The following is a 20,409-nucleotide window of genomic DNA, read 5'->3' as shown; positions in this document are numbered from 1 at the left end:
CGATAGCGATTACCAAAATTGCAAACCCAGAACATGCAGCATTTTTGAGCGTTAGCGTTTTGTGTTAGTGTTTCTGCAATGTAAAGTATATAAACAATGGCGTAATCGCTCATGAATCGCTATACAGAGCAAGTTACTAACGTTTTAAAATCACTGTACGCTGTAAAAAAAAAATTAAAATTAATTGAAAGGACCAACCAGAATTAAAAACGCTAATCGCAAATCGCTCCACAATCGCTGGCAAAAAGCTTACACTTTTTAAAATCGCTACCAAAAACGCTCATAAAATCGCTTACAAAACGCTCATTAAAAACACTCATTAAAAATGCTAGCGATTCTGATTAACGATAGCGCTTTGTAGTGGGTTCCAGGCCTAAAGTTTGTACCAGGAAATAGCTGCTATTGGCCTCCACTGCCAGAGCTCTAGCCCCACATTATCTGCTGTTCTGTTCTGTTAAATTTGCTCTTCTGTGTGTACTATTGACATCATTAGGGATGCAGAAATTGATAATTTACAAGTGGAACAAGCACTGCTGTAAACAGATGGGAAGCACAACTTATGTCTGACAGGTTTTGAATTGATGTCAGATGATGCCATAGAGGAGGGCTGACTACAACAGTTCTTCCTTGTATTCCGCTATGGACTACCACCCATCAAGCTGAGTCTAAACTACATACAATGGCTGTACACTGGGGTCCTCAGGCATTGCAGCTGTTACACTGTGTGACTGTGTCTCCTACTGCAAACTTACAACCTCCTCCTAAACCAGTGTTTAGATGTATATGTTACGGCCAGAACCTGAAGTTTGGTCACTTTGCGTTCTGGCCGGCCACTTCGGGTTCTGGCCGGTCAATGTGCAAAGTGGGCGCGGTGGTGCGGCCAATGTTAGAAATGAAATGATACCAGTAAGATTAATGTATGTTCTGGCCGTCTCGCAGCGACAAAATGTTTCAAAAGTGAATTCATTTAATGAAATTAAGCCGGCGGCAATGTAACAAATGAAGCCAGCTTCAGCTCTCTCTCCTCCCCCTGCCTCTCTCCTATACAATACTGGGCAGCCGGTGGGGACATGCATGTCCCCTCAGAGTCGTTTGTCGCAGCAGGGAATCCTGCTGTTCGTTCTTGCAGAGCGGGTGCTGACAGAAGTAATGCCTGCAGCCTCCCCGCTCTGTTGCCCTGGCGCGACGAACGACTCTCGGGGACATGCATGTCTCCGCCGGCTTCCCGTAAGAGAGAGAGGCAGGGGGAGGAGAGAAAGCTGAAGCCGGCGGCTTCATTTGTTACATTGCCGCTGGCTTAATTTCATTAAATGAACTCACTTTTGAAACATTTGGCCGCAGCGAGACGGCCAGAACATACATTAATCTTACTGGAATCATTTCATTTCTAACATTGGCCGCACCGCCGCGGCCACTTGCCACATTGACAGGACAGAACCCGAAGTGGCCGGCCAGAATGCAAAGTGGCCAAACTTCGGGTTCTGGCCATAACATATACATCATCTATTCACAAAGGGCAAATTTGTTTGGTAAAATACCTCATTCTGTATTTTACACTTTTTTTTCCAAATTCTCTAAAGATTTTGTGCATGAGGCAGACGTTCGGTAATTTACAGAACAAACGACATTTCTTGAGGCAATTACTGCACAAGTCGGTAATTTACCTCACTAGTCGGTGATAGTAATTTTCTGTGCGGTAATAGGTTTAGTGAATTGTAATTAGGGAAGGCGATCGGTAAAATCAGCTGTTTTCAGCATTACCGAATGCGGTAATGCTTTGTGAATAGAGCCCTATGTGTGCATAGCAATGGTGTTACTGTGTCCAATTGTCTGAGAAGCAAATAACAAAATAATGTGTTTATTTGGCACTGTGCACGATATATTACTAGACATCTGTACAATTATTTACAAGTTAAATGCGGAAGATGCAATAGCCCCTTTTACGAGTCTGTTTTTGAGAGATCAACAGTACTTTTATTCAATGCATATAATGTTTGGGAAAGGGTTAGGATAAAGTATAGGAAAGGCTGAGGGTTAGTGTTGGGACTAGAAAAGGATTAGTGTTAGAACTATAAAAGAAGAGGGGTTTAGGAAAGCGTGAGGGTTAGGGCCCTTTTACACAATGCGTTGGTATGCGTTGGTACGCATTAGTATGCGTTGGTATGTGTTTTTTCCATAGCAGTGCATTGTGAAAAAGATTTCCGTTAAAATGATTGGGAGCTGTGCCATAGGAAAACATGGGCATTACTTTGAAAATCAGTTTTCCTTCAGGTTTAACTGAGAGCAACTGATTAAGTGTAAAGGGGGTCTTAGTGTTAGGACTAATGAAGGATCAGTGTTAGAATTAGGAAAGGCAGAGGGGGTTTAGGGAAGGTAAGCTAGGGCTAGAGAAGGATTAGTGTCAGAATTTGGAAAGGCGGGGGGTTAGGGAAGGGTACGCTTTAGTGTTAGGACTAGAGAGGGATTAGTGTTAGAATTAGGAAAGGCAGACAGAGGTTTAGGGAAGGGTAACCGTTGGTGTTAGGACTAGAGAAGGATTAGTGTCAGAATTAGGAAAGGCAGTGGGGGTTTAGGGAAGGGTAAGCGTTAGTGCTAGGACTAGAGAAGGATTAGTGTCAGAATTAGGAAACGCAGAGAGGGGTTTAGGCAAAGGTGAGGGTTAGTGTTAGGGCTAGAGATTAGTTACTATTAGAAGGTACTAGTGTTAAAGCTAGAAAAGGTGGAGATTTTTAGGGCTAGAGCTTGTGTTAGAATGAGGGTTTGTGTTAAAACGAGGGAAGGCAGACGGTTAGTATTAGGGCTAAAAAAGGTTGAGGGTTAGTATTAGGACTAGGGAAGGAAGAAGGTTAGTGTTACATTAGGGAAGGGTGAGATTAGTGTTCTCTTTAGAGATGAGGTTAATATTTGTCTTGTAGATCAGATTAGTGCTTGAAGTCAGTTTAGTTGACAGCATAATGTTAGAGACATATGGGGCTTGATTCATTAAGCTGCACTGCTAAAGCAGCACAGCTTAATGTGAAGGAGTAGCCGCTATGCATGCCTTACATAGCAGCACACGTTGCATAGTAACTATGTTAATTAACATAGTAGCGACCGCTAGTGAAGTATCGCGATACTTCACAGGAGCCACCCGCATTTAAAGATACGTGCGTTGCTATGTAAGCAACGTGCGTAACTAAGGAAGGCATGCTCCTTACATAGCATCACGAGCTGATATGTAAGGTGTGCATAGCGGCCGCTCCTTCACATTAAGCTGTGCAGCCTTAGCAGTGCAACTTAATGAATCAAGCCCATTGGGCCTGATGCACTAACTTGCAGTAATATTCCCATGCAATGACAGTACACTGCAATATTACCCTTACTTCCAGTAGTGTGTTCTGTGACTTATGCTATGAGAACGACCCACGGTACTCGAGTAGCTTAACTGTTGCTACGGTAACACCCATTACTAGCGAGCATTACCGTTAGTAACCGTTTGTCACTGTAGCAACGGTCACACTACTCAAGTACCTTGGGTCACGCTTATAGTTTAACTGTTCTCAATGGAGAGAGGTGCTGAGGTGCTGTTCAGCATTTCTTGGTGGGGAGCAAACTATTTTAGGAAGCTAATGTCCTCCATTTGCTGCATCTGCAACTTGAATGTAAGTTGTTTAATCTGCCCGTGTATTGGGCTCTGCACATCTATGCAGCTGGTCAATTCGGGTGCAGCCTGCATTTGGAAGTGCTGCCGTTTTTTGCCGTTGTCCAAAAATGTAAGTCTACTTGTGGCTAGCTACATTCATGTGTATCAGTTTGCATTCAATGCAAGTTTAGGGTTTTAGGGTTTGGTGCGTAGTTTTCATCTGATTTGTATCCAAGATGAGTATTTAAGTCTCTGGTGGGCGCTGCACACTTCTCTTAGTTTCATTTCAGTTGCAGCCTGATTAGTAGCACTGCCAGTTTTTTTGCTGTTCTCTAGAAAATGTGTAGCCGATTTTATGGCTAGCTGCCCCAGGTGTACACTATGTTTCTAATTGTTAGAGGTTAGGTCTCTTCTGTGGGACCCCCTCATCGTGGTGGAAAAGTCTAGTACTGAACAATCTGTGTGCAAACTGTTTTTCGAAGCTAATGTTCTCCATAGGCTGCATCTGTGTTGAATACAAGTTGTGTAAACTGCCTGTGTATTGAGCTCTGCACATCTATGCAGTTGGTCAATTCGGATGCAGCCTGCATTTGGAATCGTTAGGCATTGCTTGGGAAACTACCAAAGAGGTAATACACGATTCAGTTTTTATTTTTGTTCTTGTTTTTGACAAGAGAAATCTGATTGACTTTTTTTTTTCCGCTTAGTCAAACAATTAAAAAAAAATGCACACGGTATGTAAATGAGCACTGCTCTGTGTGAGGGCCGCCTCCAGAGATGAATCTTTCTATTTAGGAAACAGCAACCAAGGATCAAGTGATCCAAATTTTAAACTGGTTTTGAAGGTAGTTGGTAACATAATTATAAATTGCAATGCTGTTGATATAGGGCCATATTTAATAATGTTTAACGGCCCTAATCCAGGCTGTTATTACAAATTATATACAAGTGTTTTTTCAAAGTTGTACTGGAAAAGGTTTAGGGCCCTTTTTACACTGGAGCGTTGTGGTGTGGTAAACTTACCGCACCACATCCCCAGGCAATGAAAGTGTATGGAGTTCACAGTACCCACGTTGCGGTACGCTGCACCGGAAGTGCCCTAACGCGCTTCCAATCGTGTTACCGCGCGGCTCCTGCGATGATCTGCGTTGGACCGGAAATCATTTAAGTCTATGGCAACGCACCTTACTTAAAAAACCCCGCCGCAGTTTTCAGCATTGCGCATGCTTCAAAACCTATTTTAGAAATACGCTTCCGCACACGCCATCAATTGCCCAACAGGAAGTGAGTGTCACTTCCTGTTGGCCGAATGCCGGACAGGGATTACAACGTACTACCATAATCCCTGAAGGCCTGAAGGTTTTTGGCCGCCAATCTCCAGTGTGAAGCTGCCCTTAACTTTTGTAAAATAAAATGTACAGGTGCTGTGTGCCATATTGCCAATGCCAACACCCTGCAGTCTTCCTGGTCTACCCCCAGAGCTGTTTTCAGGCATAGGCAAACCCATCAGAAGCCTAGATTGACAACTGTTGTTGGGGTTACCATAGAACTTTTCTTAGCTCATTGTGTTTTGTGAAAATCTTATAACCAGCTCCTAAAGAAAGGGAAGGATGGTTATTTTAATACCTAACTGGGCACTGCTAGTTGGCATAACAAAGGAAGCCTAAACAACCTAACAATGCTATGGCAGGTAGAGGTGATTAATAAGATGCAAATTGTTGATGCAGGATTATGCAATACAAATGTATGCAGCTTGAAAATGAACCATACAAATGTGACCTCCTGAAATGTAAAGATCCAGGCTGTACATAAACAGTGTAAGTTTATATATTTATATCCCTAAAATATTTTCATTTTTGGTGAAAATATAAAAATAGGGTGGATGATTGACTTACCATAGCCACTTTTCTTAGATGTGATAGGAGGGCTGGGAAATGTCTCAGGCTGCAGTTTGGGGTAGGAAGGCATCTTTGGAGGGAACAGCTGCTGGTTGGGGGCTGCTTTAGGGCCCATGTAAGGTGGATGGTAGGCAGGTTGGACAATGGGGCCATCTTGGCAGGCGTCTCCCGAATGCCCAGGACAACAGCGCCACTGCAGTTCCGTCACCACCTTGTACCCAGTCTTGAACTTTGGTCTGAACAGGGTCCTGTACCTATAAAGTGATGATAAAACAAATCAGAGATGCTGGCCAGCCAGCCATGACTGTCCCCAAACTATTCCAGTAACATCAATTTCCAGGGTCTGCCAGATTTAATAATAAGAGTCTCTGCAGGTGACTAGATCCTGCTTTCTCTAATGTTCTATAATGAAGTCTATACAAACAGTAATTTTTTCCTTGGCTGCACTGTGAGATGATTAAGCAGAAGCGGTGGGGTGCATTCCCCTCTGTAGCCAGTGAGAAAACCCCACCAAAATGTCAGTCGCTGGAAATAAATGCTTCTGCTTTCAAAATCCTTTGTTTAGCTTTTCATGATTCAAGTAAGAGGAAAATTAGAAGTAGGCTGTGGTAATGATGTATAGAGTCTTACGTGGCCTACAGGCTTAGCAGACTAGAGAACAGAGTACAGTAATGCAAAAAAAAGTATTTAGAGGCAGGGTTAAAGAGGAACTGCAATCAAAGTAACATAATGAATACAATTGCTTATTTTTTTTTTACAATATTTAGTATTTAGTCAGTGTTTGCTCATTGTTAAATCTTTCCTCTTCCTGATTTACATTGTGACGTTTATTACAGGTGGTGACGTCTTTAGTACTGGCAGGTTCAGCTGTGCAGAATGTTTGTTTACAGAGAGTTCTGAAACCAGTATAACATATACCCGGTGCTGGGTGGAGTGGGGCAGAGTTGGCACATAGGACACTCAGTTTACAAGGTTTTCTCGGCTTTCTAATGAGAAAGCACAACGCTGAGGCATCTTGTATATAGCAGAGTAAGCCAGACTCTCGTCCACTTTAGTAGAAGCGGGGAATAGCATGCATTATTAAGAGTTGGGTCACATTGGTCAAATTCTTTTTGCATTGGGTTTTGCTATATTTAAACCAATTTGGAGAAAATCATATATCAAGTACTGTATTTTTTTGGACTATAAGTCACTGCGTCTTATAGTCCAAATGCAGGGAGTTCCTAACTTGTGAATGCCTGCCAATATGAACCTCCAACTCTTTGCAATGTCGGGAACTCCCTGTACTGTGCCCATGCAGAGGGGACACATGGTGACACGAAGAGTCCTAACAGAGGACAGAAGGGGGGCACAAAGGGGCATAGTGGAGGACACAAGGGAGACATAATGGGGCATAGTGGAGGACACAATAAGGACAGAGGCGGAACACAAGGGGGACAGAGGAGGGCACAGAGAGACAAGGGGGTATGAGATACAAAGGGGGCATAACCATGGATGCACCAGGTTTAGTATATATTTTTTGTGGTCAGGAGCGTCTTATAGACCGAAAAATATGGTATATAAAAGCTACTTTTAAAGAGATGCCAAAAAAAAGTCTAAAGCCCAATCTACACGATACGATTCTTTATACGATTCGATTACGATTCTATTTACGATCCGATTAATACATGTCCGATCAGGATTCGATTCAATTCGATTTGCCATTGTTTGCAATAGCAAATCGAATTGAATAGAATCGAATCCCGATCGGACATGTCGGATTTTTTCGGATTGTAAATAGAATCGTAATCTAATCGTATAAAGAATCGTATTTTGTAGATTGGGTTTAAAGACTTGGAACCTGTACTGATTTTTTTTTATTCCAGCATCCCTTTAAAGTCAGATGACAGGTTCAGTTAAACATAATACCAACAAATGCTTCTGGGTCCTCTAACATGCCAAAGTAGTACACTATGCTGACTATTCAGAGAGACTTCCAGCCTATACCTAACACTGCTCCTCCTTATCCTTTCATCTTAATCTAAGCCAAAAGGTGGCCACTAATTATACAATTTGCCGAACGATCGATTATGGATTATTCGCACGAACAAACGGAAATTATACTTTGGGACCACTAATGGCCAAAAACCAATCCAATCAGATTAATGAAATTGATCCAATTTTCGATTCAACCCCTTCAATCTGAGCAGATTGGTTAGGAGATTCATGTCCATTAGTGATCCCAAATGATCATTTCCAATCGTTCATGCAAAGAATTGTTCATTAATCGATCGTTTGGCAAACTGTATCAATAGTGGCCACCTTTACACTAACCATCCCCCCAAACTATGCTCTTTCAAACCTATATCTAACAATACCCTGAACCTCCAGCCTCTAAGGCAGCCTTAAGCGGAGTACTCACCACCCGACAGGTCCAGCAACGTCCCCTGATGACGAGCGTTCGGTGACTCCTCTTCCTGCTCATAACATTACACAACGGCACACGAACAGAACGCGAACAGAAAGCCAAATGATCGCGGTACTTTGTGTAGAATCGTCGAGGATCTTAAAGATCCAGTCCGCCATGACAGTTACAGGCATGTGTAGCTAAACATCATTCTCGTGATCGCGCGCCTGTACCCAAGTTGCAAACGACCAATCATGCTCAAAAAAATCGCCGGTCATTGGGAAAATCATCTGGAAAATTGCGTGGTGGATACGTGCTTTTCCTTTTTAACAATACCAGTTGCCTGGCTATCCTGCTGATCCTCTGCCTCTAATACTTTTAGCCACAAACCCTGAACAAGCATGCAGCAGATCAGGTGTTTCTGACATTATTGTCAGATCGTACAAGATTAGCTGCATGCTTGTTTCTGGTGTTTTATTCAGACACTACTGCAGCCAAATAGATCAACAGGACTGCCAGGCAACTAGTATTGTTTAAAAGGAAATAAATATGGAGCCTCCATGTTCTTCTCACTTCAGTTGTCCTTTAGAGAGGAACTGCAGTGAATAATTTTTTTATTTTTTTTTACATTGATTCATAAATGAATTTAGTCATTGTACTATCATTTGCCCACTGTACAATCTTTCCTCACCCTGATTTACATTATGAAACATTATTACAGGTGGCAACATCAGCCTAGGCTAAACATCAGTGCAAGGGCAGGGCCAGTGGTGTAACGAAGGAGCTATGGGCCCCGGTGCAAGTTTTACATGGGCCCCCTCAAGCACTCTATATATAACAATTGTTATGGCACAACAAAACCTGCCAATGATTTCCACAGTGTCAAATTTGCAAGGAGGGGATGGGAAACAGTTTATTAATGATTACTACTATTTCAAGCGTCTATAGAAATGATTATTACCAGTACAGGACCAATAGAGAGCTAATATTGTGCTTTAGGGAGGGCCCATCTGGCCCAAGGGCCCTGATGTGGTCGCTACCTCTGCACCCCCTATTGCTACACCACTGGGCAGCGCTACATTCAATATACAGTAATATATGGATATAGGAAAATTACAGTAGAAGTGAGTATCCTGAATATTTTACTGCATTTTTCTATATGTCACTACAGTGACTCTTCCTGATCTTTCACTTGACCGTAACCTTCACTTTACTTCCTTAAGCAATGCCTAACACTACCCTAACCTGATACTTCTAGGTAACCTCAAATTGTAAGACTGAATCTTCACCATAACCCTCCAACTTTGCCTATCGGCAATGGCCTGGCTCCATGATTTGCTGATATTGTTCTATTTACATTGGTGTGTACAATATTAGACATTGCTATGTATTGTTCAGCACTTACACAACAGTTCCCGGACACTTGGGTCCCCAGCTGCATTTGAGGTACTCTGCCTTGATGTACGGTTCTTGTCCATCATGCAGTGTGCAGGTCACATTCTTCTCCACTACATAGACACAGTAGTTTCTGCAGAGGAAGCCATAGCATGGAAACAGATTGGGAGAGGAGAGCAAGAAGGGAGGAGGGGAGAGAGAGCAGACCACCATTAGATGCATATCAATAAAAAAAGAGATGCAACATAAGAATACATTTTCAAATAAAATAACAGAGACTTCAAATAAGCCCATGTTAACATTAGTCCAGGTCCTGCATAGAAGTGAGAGGTGAAACCTTTTACAGCTGCCTTCTTTCTGTTACCAGTTCTTCCCCAAGCTGAATTTACTGTACCTTTCTACAGATGTAGGAATGATGTGTACATATGTTTCTGACGTACGAGGTTTAGACGCATGGAGCAGTCAAGAGACAGCTCTCCCTGCACTAGGTAATCTAGGGAATTACAAAAAATCTATTCCCCTACTGATTACCTAATGTTTCCCCCCTGCACGTAATTCAGGGTCTGGCTATTGCCAGCGCCCAAATTGCTAAGATTTAATAGCGACGCCCAAATCCGGCGCTGCGTGGAAGTCGAGATGACCTGCTTCAAGAATGATGATAAACTGATTCTGTTGAGACTATTACTTAGGTAACTGGGTACAGGAGACTTAAAATGCTTGAATTCTCCCTGTTCTGTGCCTAGTACCGACCTCACCAGCAAGATGGCAGCTCCCATGCAGGAGAAACACCAAGCAGCAGACATCATCTATGTGAAAAAAAGCAGCACTGAAATTGTACTATGGTAAGCAACATGTTGGTTACTCAAGATACAAACCATGTCACATTTATCTTCTACAGTATGCTTTAAATTAAGGTAGAAATGACCTCACAGGTCACATGATATTCTCATGGAACATATGGGAGAGAATCACTGCATTCAATGCCTAATTGGATGGCAGTAAACATGGACCCTTCCCTCCCTGTACAGCAGTCTATGAACAGTGGTATCTGATGCCTTTTTTTATAGCTCACTCCGTTCTTTTACTTGAAATCTTCACTTTAAATAAGTATGTAGTTGAGAATGACTAAGACTAAAATATGTAGCATAAAAAAAGAGTGCAAGGGATAATAATTATATGTAAAGCACAGTGTTTCCTAACAACCAATCACATCTCACCTGAAGGTTGACACTTGAGCCAAATAAGAATTGCGGGAATGGCTGTGCCTGCTTATTGAACCAGCCAGCCTATCTATAGTAATAAAGAAGGACATCACGCTGTGTGAGGGGTGCTGTCAGCAACAGAAACAATTTTGCTACATTATTCCAGGCACAGCGCCAGGGACCAGCACGGGCAAGGGCGCCCAGTCAAAGACGAGTTATATGAGCTTTTTCTTTATTAGTAACAGGCCGCCTGCATATAATGAATGAACAGAACTCCATACAGTTCACATACTGCTCTGACTGAGATGAGGTTAGCAAGTCTTTCTGTAAAGCAGTTAACATTAAATCCACCAAAAAAGTCACCTTTGGTTTGCTACACATCATCAATGGAAAATCATCATTTATATACCTGTAACATATCTACTTACCTGTTATCTGTCACTTGCCTTCCATTTACCTGCCTGTCACTGGAGTCTGCCTAACATTGATGCCTGTCAGTAGAATCTGCCTGTCACTAAGGTACCCAATCTATTAGCCAGTTACTGGGGTACCTGTTACCAGAATATCTGCTTATAAATGGAATCTGTCTCTTGCATCAGTGTAGTTTGCCTTCTTAAAACAGAAGGTATTTGCGATCATTCAGTTTTAAGTGAATGCAGGTCTTCAACAATGCATCACTCCTGAATATGCAAATTATCTGCATGCAATCATTGATATTGGTCTTTCATTGCCTGTCACTTGAAACTGCCCGTCATGAGGAATTCCCTAACACTATAAATTAAAAATGACTTTTGGTGATACGGGGCACTTATAATCAGTTTAAAATGTAGGAGGCAATGTTGTTAAGCAGATGTGATGTGGAACTAGCCATGTGCCCAATATTAATAGCATGCCAAACTTTTGTTGCATACAGAATATGATCTGGTATTGATCTTTGTATTGGCTGATGCTATAAAACCTTATGCTTCCACAATGTTCTCGCCTATGCTCCCACTGTCCTCAATCGGAAAAAGAACAGCCTTTTGTATTGATTAGTTGATAAAATGACTATTTAAAATCGACTGATAGGGCCTTGAGTTTGGATTTTTGATTGAATTCAGGTCTCTTACACATATGGTGCAGTGCCATTTGAGAGCGGCATATGACCCTACCTCAGTGCAGTGTAGACAAAGTAATTTGGATTGGTTGGTGAGTCCACACACAATACAATTTCGATTGCACAATCAGTGCAATCTATGATCTCTTTCAGAGATCAAGTATGCTGCCACCACTTCTCATTAGCATTAGAAGATGCAATGCTAACTCTAACTAGTCCTGTAGGGAAAAGGGTTATTTAACCAGCTGAGCGGTCTGGACGAGCTCAGCTCGTCCAACACCGACAGCGGCTGCCGCTCAGGCCCTGCTGGGCCGATTTGAATGAAATAAAAAGCAGCACACGCAGCCGGCACTTTGCCAGCCGCGTGTGCTGCCTGATCGCCGCCGCTCTGCGGCGATTCGCCGCGAGCAGCGGCGAAAGAGGGTCCCCCCAGCCGCCTGAGCCCAGCGTAGCCGGAACAAAAAGTTCCGGCCAGCGCTAAGGGCTGGATCGGAGGCGGCTGACGTCAGGACGTCGGCTGACGTCGATGACGTCACTCCGCTCGTCGCTATGGCGACGATATAAGCAAAACAAGGAAGGCCGCTCATTGCGGCCTTCCTTGTTTATTCTGGGCGCCGGAGGCGATCGGAAGATCGCCTCCGGAGCGCCCTCTAGTGGGCTTTCATGCAGCCAACTTTCAGTTGGCTGCATGAAATAGTTTTTTTTTTTATTTAAAAAAAACCCTCCCGCAGCCACCCTGGCGATTTAATCAGAACGCCAGGGTGGTTAAACATCCAACTAGGCATAACAATCATTAATAAAAATAGTTTTGGTAATGTTTTCTCCAAAAGCCAAAATTCTTTCCAGAGGATATTCTGAACAAGCACAAAAGACTGAAACAAATGTAATTGTTTATTTTATGGAAAATTGTGCATAAAAGACTAAAAAAAAATATCAATAATTATCCAATGATAGAAGAGATTTGATATAGTAAAAATATTGGGAAAATACAGTAGAAATGAAAACTGGATAGAGTCTGAGCAGTCTGTGGAATTACTGTGTCCATTGGAATTGTAAGTCCAAGAAGTTGTTAGAAAGTTCTTTAACAGTCCAAAAATAAAGAAAGTTGGGACTTAAGTTGGGTCAAGTCCAATCGGCCAGCAGATGGATCTGGGATGGATCCAGGGTTTGGTTAGCACGTAAGGACCCTGACAGTCTGTGTGTTCAGACCTTTAACCCCTGCACTCCTGCAGGCGGAGTTGTAATGAGAGAGGGGCAGACTCTGTTATCTGATCCAGTTCTGCCCTCTCATTAGAAGAAGAAAGCAGTCTGCAATATGAATAAATATCATAATACCCTGAGAGTACACCCGCCACTGAATGAGCTAACCGTCTCGAATTCAGCACGTGCTCTCTAATTCATACATGTCAAACACTGGTGGTTAGTGATGGCACGAACTGTTCGTAGGCAAACAGTTTACAGCGAACAACGATGAATGTTACATGATGTTCGCGCCCCATACTTAAACATGGGGGTGAATGCGAACTTTGCGACTGCTTGCTGCAAACTGTTTGCCAACCAACAGTTTGTGCCATCACTACTGGTGGTTCATCATCTATTATAACAGATATCCATATCTCCAACGTGTTACAATTGTTACTGATGTCTTTCTTAACACCTTCATATTGTGTCCAGCGACAATCCATAAAGCTGGCATTGATCGAAGTATGGAAACATGATAGAAAACGTATATTATTTATTTCTAGGTGGATCAGATGTGGCATTCAGGCTTGCCAGGACATTGGGGAAGCTGACTTCCTGCCACGCCTTCAGTTACCGTAAGTGGTTCAAGCCCCTCTGGTTTCTGGCTTTGTTATCTCAGTTCTCTGAAGAATGGATCTTGAAATGTGGGATTGGGGCCATTTTCCAGGTCTGCCAGGAAGAGTATCTTTTATTGCCTTTCTAGCAACCAGGTCTGGAGCAATAAATGCCTCAATCCCCTACTTCCCCTAGAAAGTTCAGCCGCTAAAAATAAATGACTTTCGAGTGAATTCCGATATTCAACAAACTCGCATAGGGTTGTGTTGCCGTTCAGTACCGTGCGCAGCACTTGGCAACATGCTGCAACTTGTTTGTCGGACGGATCAATTCCATCGTATCGCGTTGCACCGTGGGAACTGTGGCCTGTCTCATAGACAGTAATGGCCCCTGCAAAGAGCTGCAGTGGGGTAGCGGCAGGAAAGAGTACGGTGATGTGAGACTACCCTCCCACCTCCCATAACAAATGTGGCTGCGATAACCGCACCATAACAATTATGGCCACCCTCGCCCTTCTTTCTGCAAGGCAAGTATAACAAGTGTGGCCACTGTCCCCCTCCACCCACCTCCTGTAGAATTGCAGCACCATGGAGCTGTATTTATTTTACCTGCTCCAGCATCTGGGCTGCTTCTCTTCCATGCAGCTGCCATCTCTCACTCTTGACCCAGTCTTCCTGCTTGTCATGTGACATCATGCAAAAGGTAAGAAGACCAGAACAGGGGAGAGTGATGGCAGTTGCATGGAAGGGAAGCAGCTGAACGCCGGAACAAGCAATCTGATTACAGCTCTGAGCAGAGAGCAGTGGTGGGAGGGAAGCATGCTTCTCAAGTAGTTGCAGGTCCTAATCCTTGTTTGTTACACTGGGAGAGGCAGGCTCGGATTTACATCACAGGAGCCTATGTGCACAAAAGTTCTTAGATTCCGCCCACAAATCCTGATGGAAACGCCTACCAAACTGTACCGCAAGTGTGCTTGCTGTCTCAGCCGTCACCTCTCCCCTGCCCAGCATAGTAAGCCAGATGTGCCTACCAGTATTATGTAGCCAAATGGAACCCCAGTGTTAACCACTTTAGGACCACAGTGCTAAACCCTGCTAAAGACCAGGCTGCTTTATGTTTAATTGGCCACTGCAGCTTTAATGCCAAGGCAGGGTCACAGAACACAGCACACAAGTGATTCTCCCCCCCCCCCCCCCCTTTTCTCCCCACCAACAGAGTTGTTTATTTTTTTTTACAAATATTTATTGTCTTTTTTTTAAAATCAATAAATGTGTTTTTTCCCCTATTTCCCTACCTCCCCTCCCTCCCCAGCCAGCCTATCACAGCGATCGGCTGTGATAGGCTTCAGCCTATCACTGCCGATCGCTCACTTGTGCCTCAGTGGGACAGGGGTGTCACACGGCTGTCCCCAGTACAGCGCTGCTGCAAATCGCAGGGCTGTACAATGTAATTGTCTCCTGAGCGGAGATTCGCGTTTGGAGACTGAAGGCGGGGCAGAGCTCCCCCCCCCCCCCCCCCAAGCAGGCCTGCGTGCAATCTCCTGCAAACTGCAGCTCCAGGACTTGACGGCAATTGGCGTTAGGCGGTCCTGGGGCTGCCGCCGAGGCCACGCCCATCGGCGTGGGGCGGTCTTGAAGTAGTTAAGTAGCTAGAGGTTCCCCCAAGTATTAAGTAGCTAGATGTGTCCCCAAGTATAGGTAGTCAGAAGTGCTCCCAAATATTAGCCAGATGTACACCCCCAGTATTAGGTAGCCACGTATGACCCTAAGTATTAGTTAACTAGAGGTATTCCCAAGTACAGGTAGCTGGGGTTGTCCCTGAGTATAAGTAGCCAAAGATAGCCCCCTAGTATTGGGTAAGCAGAGTCTGCTCCCTAGTACAGGTATCAGTAGGGTCCCCAGTATTAAGTAGCTTCCCCAGTGTATGATGCTAAATATGCTCCCAGTACTAGATATCTGTTGAGTAACTTCTTCTATGCTCTGCACACAACACTGCATGGGGAGGAGGGAGGGAAAGAAGAAAAGGAGGGTGGCCTCTCCACCATCAGGCGCCAGTAGGCTGGAGCCTCAGTGCCGGCCCTGAGAAGAGGTATTTTTTTACCTTTGCTTTCAGCAGTTATGCAAGCTGTAGGGTGAAATCATTCCTTCGGTTCCATTTCTGTAACCTGAGAAGTTTAAATTATAGGAGAACTCCACCAAGTGTGGATGGCTTCCTCTTTGTGTGATATAATCGTTTGTCATTTATACCCTATTGCTTTGGTGCTGCTGTCAGAAGATATCGGCTTCTGAAAAAATCCCCATTGTTCTGCATTCATCTGCCAAATACATATCTCTGACTAAACCATTAGTCACTGGCTAAAAGGTTGACAGAAAATTACTCTTAGCCACACCCACCAGAAATCAAGTGAAATTAGTCAGAGATGGCTGGGCTGTTATGGACAGCTGCATTTAAAAAAGAAAATTATGGACACGTTACTCCTAAAGGACATAAGGCAATTGTGTAATTTTAGTAAGCATGCAATGGCATTCACTGTGACAGACACTCTTTGGCACTTTGCGGCATGTGAAGGGTTAATAATGAACGTTTCAAACGCTGTCTCTTTTATAACAATTCCTATTAAATATTTATATCCCTCTATAAAGCAAAACAGTTACTTGTCAAGTCCTGAGCTGAAAAGCCCCACTGTTGTTGCACTACAGGTTTCAGCATGCCTTCCTGCTTCTTTTCTTTAGGTAAATAAACATCAGCAGTCTATCTACCTGCGAGGAATATGAATTACAAAGAAGGAATTCATTGTAAGCTCGAGCGAGTAGCATTCTCATTCCTGTCGTATCTTGCGTTTGGTAAAAAGTTTTGTAACATGTTTGTGTGCCCCCCCCCCATCTCCTTGTAGTGTCACAATGCAGCCCTTATAACTAACGTGCATGGCATGTTGGGCATTTGTAAAGATCTATGGGTTTCTGATCAATAGCTATGATGAAGGAAATATTCCTGAAAGACCTGGCAGCCAATAAGATTTCATCTTTCATCAGTCTTGGAAGGATTACAAGGAAAGACTACTTCTGATTGGTGCCTGAAACTTACTGCGCTTTGCTTAGGGCACTGATCAGTTCCACTCCTCCATTAAATCCCACTAAATATTTAGGTTGTGGAACAACCAGCTGCACAATGAAGCAAGCTCTCCAGTTGTGCCGGTGTAGTGAAAGTAATTATGACTTTGTCAGGATCTGCATCCTCCACTTTTCCTCCGCCGCACTTTAACCTTCCAGCCCCTCTGCCTAACACTAACTTCCCCTCTTTTCTGCCTAATGCTACCCTACCTCCAGCGGTGTTGCAACAGGGGATGCAGAAGGTTGCGAATCAGAGGGGCCAACTATGGGCCCTCCTTCAAATGCAGTATTTGCTCTTCAATGGTGCTATGCTGGTAATGATAATTTCTATACATGCTTTGATTAGTGGTAATCATTAGAAACTCTTCTTCTTCTTTACTTACACCTCTCATACTGTGGATGTCCTTGACAGGTTTTGTTGCACCATATGAATTATGTATAGAATGATTGGGGGGTCCCAATGGAAAACTTGCACTGGGGTCCAAAGCTCCTTAGCTACGCCACTTTCTATCCCTCTCCAATGCCTGAAAATACCCTGCACACTTCCTCTGCCAAACATTAAAGGGATACTGTAGGGGAGTCGGGGGAAAATGAGTTGAACTTACCCGGGGCTTCTAACGGTCCCCTGCAGACATCCTGTGCCCGCACAGTCACTCACCGATGCTCCGGCCCCGCTTCCGGTTCACTTCTGGAATTTCAGACTTTAAAGTCTGAAAACCACTGCGCCTGCGTTTCCGTGTCCTCGATCCCGCTGAAGTCACCAGGAGCGTACTGCACAGACACAGACCATACTGGGCCTGCGCAGTATGCTCCTGGTGACATCAGCTGGATCGAGGACACGGCAATGCAGGCGCAGTGGTTTTCAGACTTTAAAGTCTGAAATTCCAGAAGTGAACTGGAGGCGGGGCCAGAGCATCGGCGAGTGGCTATGTGGGCACAGGATGTCTGCGGGGACCATTAGAAGCCCCGGGTAAGTTAACTCATTTTCCCCCGACCCCCCTACAGTATCCCTTTAACCTACCCTCTCCTGTGACTAAAACTACCCTCTACCCATTCTCTCTTACAATAATCTTCCCCTTCCCCTCTACCTAACCCTAACCTTCTCCTCTGGGATGCAAATTCTGCCAGGGCGCAAAAAATACTATGACACTGGAATACTACAACATTGGACTTGGCCAAGTATGTACTGTCCTAAAAGGAGGGGTGGAGGCGGGGACTACCTGATGTGCATGGGAACAAAGCAATTGGCTGAAAAATGTAACCACTGCCAATTCCTCACTGGCCATGTTTTGACAAACACAGTGGACATGGAATGACTATATAGACATCAGACTGAAGGGCAAGACGACCATTTGTCATCGTTTTGGGCTTCAGTCTTTACATCTCCAGACTGGCCACACTCTTTGCAATATGATTGAACAATCTTTGTGCAATTTCACTAACAACTGTATCATACGAAAGCCAATGAACTAAATGCTGAAATACAGTAGTTTATTTAGGTAGGGCCTCTTATACAAAAGTAGTAGGATTAAACAAGAATTGTACAACCAGGTTGCATTCTGTGTGTCCAACTTAACAGTATGAGGTGGTGGGGCTTTTTCTCTAGTGTCCCTATCAGATTTACCTGAGATGTATACATTAACTTCACTGAGATCAATTGAAAGCATTCAATTACTTCTCAGTGTAGAGATTTCAATAATAATGTAGGTGTTGAGGAAAATCCTTATTGGGTCTACCAACAAATCCATTGTTCTTTTAAGCCTGGAACACAATTCCAATGTTGTTTGGCCAATTTCACCACCTTCGTGTACTATATGCGGGCCAATAGATTTTGAATGCTATGAACAGATTGTGTAGAAAAGCGAAAATCTAACAGAAAAATCGAACAGAATATTGTATAGTGTGTACTAGGCATAAGACACACAGTTGTGATGAAGCAGGAACTAGCACTATGCTATGGTTTTGCGCACAGATTGCCACACCAATTTGAATGCCTAAATCCCACGGTTTGAACACAGTGTAGTAAAGGCTTGAAAACTGAACATTATTTTGCGAGCGTAAGCATGCAAAGGTAAGGATGATTAAGCGTGAGCACATTGTATTTTTAATTAACCTACTGAGCGTGCCCAGCCGGGCTGCAGCCCTCTTAAGCTGCTCCATGCGCTTTGAGTCCCACGGGAGAAAAGCGCTTTACAAATGTTATTTGTTGTTATATAATATCATCATATGGTAAAATATGCAATTGTGCGTAAAACACAGCGTGATGCCTTGTATTAACATTTGCGCACAGTAGCTGCACATGTAATTTTGTTAGTAAATCCATGCCAAGGTGGCAAATCACCATAAGTCCTATCCCAATCGGGAATCGTTAATGGTATTAGAGCACGATTGTGTTGAGAGTACACAATTGTACAGTGTGTGCCCAGCTTAACAGATCCAGCCAGCTGGCAAACTGATCAAACAATACAGTCTCGTGGTACATAGGCGTATTGCTTGTAGTACTGTGCCAAAGAAGGTTGGTACTATAAAAACGTATAATAATTATACAAATTCTTCATTATGCCTTGAGCTATGAGGTATTCTCACAGCTGAAGCACAGAATTCTCTGGACAACTGAATTTCACTTTTTTTTTTTTTTTTGAATGCTGGAAGTTTTAATGCTGAATAAGTACCAAAATGAAGTAACGGTACGTATTTTAAAGTTATATATAAAGTACAGATAAAGACTTTGATGCTAGTTTTTTTTTTACTTGGAAGCTATCGTATCATGAATAAAGATATTGGATGCACAATGGGCAAAGCAGGTGATGAGTTTAATATGCCAGTACTGATGCCCATGGCATCCTCTGCTGTGCATGCACTAGCCTTACCTGTGCTTGCTGACGGGCTTGCCATAAGTCTGGGGATGGGTGCCAGGTGTGTACAGGCTGTGAATAAACCTGCCTGTGGCCGGCGGTGGGAAGTATGTCCCTTTGGCATCAGCTGGGCACAGTAGCCCACCTAACCACACAAAGATGGCAATTAAAAGCAAAATCCTGAGCTTACAGTCCTGCATTTTAGCCGTGCCAGTGAGGCTGAAGCGTAGCACTGTAAAAAGACCTTTTTATATTCGTCCTGTCTCTGGAATTAACTTTGTGCCAGTCTAAACAAGTGGTCTGTGGTTTGCAGTGTCTCTTTCAAGTGATGGATCTTATTGATCGGATTTACAGGAAAACACTCCACAAGGGTATTAAATGATCAGAACCTGCGCAGGTTTGGTCCTTAAGACTTTCAATGGAGTTGAAGTCCGTCACTTGTAGCAATTTCTCAGGAAAAAGTTACTACTGGTGTCCTGATCAGGCTCTGGATGCGTTCTATATGTCAGGAAGAGTATCAGTGTCACAACGTGTGACTGTCTTTGGCTATAGTCGTTGGCTCAGACTGACTCTCTTTCCATCTCTCTCTTCTCTTTCCGCTTGTAGCCTTTTTCTCTGTTTTACTTTCCAAATTCTTTATAGTGCATTCTGCATTTTTTTTTCTTTCAGCTCAAACCTCTTCATCTCTTCTGTGGCGTAAGAGTCCTCTGCTGGTCTCCTAACTTCTCCTGTATCCAGTGCTTGCAATTCCCAGTGTGCCTCAAACTTTCTCCAAGTCTGTGACTTTCTGGAGTCTCCCTCTCTCCCCCTGCCCCTGTCAGCTCCTCACAGCTCCCTCTATACCCCAGACCTGTTGGAGGGGAGGGGGTGCCTGGGGTGGAGGGAGGGAGAGGAGGAGTCAGTGGGATTAGAATAATATACCCCCCTGCACTACCCTTTCCTGAAGCCGTGCTACCTCTGCCAGCAGCAACATGAGACTCAGCCTGGCACTGAGGGTCCCTGCAGACAGAGGCACATGTGCACAGGGAGAATGCATGTACTCTCATTC

The 20,409-nt window shown here is 43.7% G+C and overlaps 1 protein-coding gene across 1 annotated transcript in view; it reads right to left on the bottom strand.

The window, feature by feature from the left end:
* EMILIN3 (elastin microfibril interfacer 3) overlaps window positions 1–20,154 on the bottom strand; it is a 49,810-nt gene extending 29,656 nt beyond the window's left edge. Inside the window, exons 1-3 of the mRNA XM_068263399.1 lie at window positions 19,377–20,154; window positions 9,312–9,434; window positions 5,518–5,774 (exon numbers count right to left, since the gene is read on the bottom strand). Coding sequence (XP_068119500.1) covers window positions 5,518–5,774; window positions 9,312–9,434; window positions 19,377–19,561 — 565 coding nt within the window. The 5' untranslated portion in view covers window positions 19,562–20,154. The remainder of the gene's footprint in view (window positions 1–5,517; window positions 5,775–9,311; window positions 9,435–19,376) is intronic.
* Window positions 20,155–20,409: the final 255 nt, after the last annotated feature.

The sequence above is a fragment of the Hyperolius riggenbachi genome, chromosome 12 (assembly GCF_040937935.1).
Source record: "Hyperolius riggenbachi isolate aHypRig1 chromosome 12, aHypRig1.pri, whole genome shotgun sequence".
Taxonomy (NCBI): domain Eukaryota; kingdom Metazoa; phylum Chordata; class Amphibia; order Anura; family Hyperoliidae; genus Hyperolius; species Hyperolius riggenbachi.
Note: the sequence above shows the minus strand (reverse complement) of the source record. Positions and strands in the feature narration are given on the sequence as shown.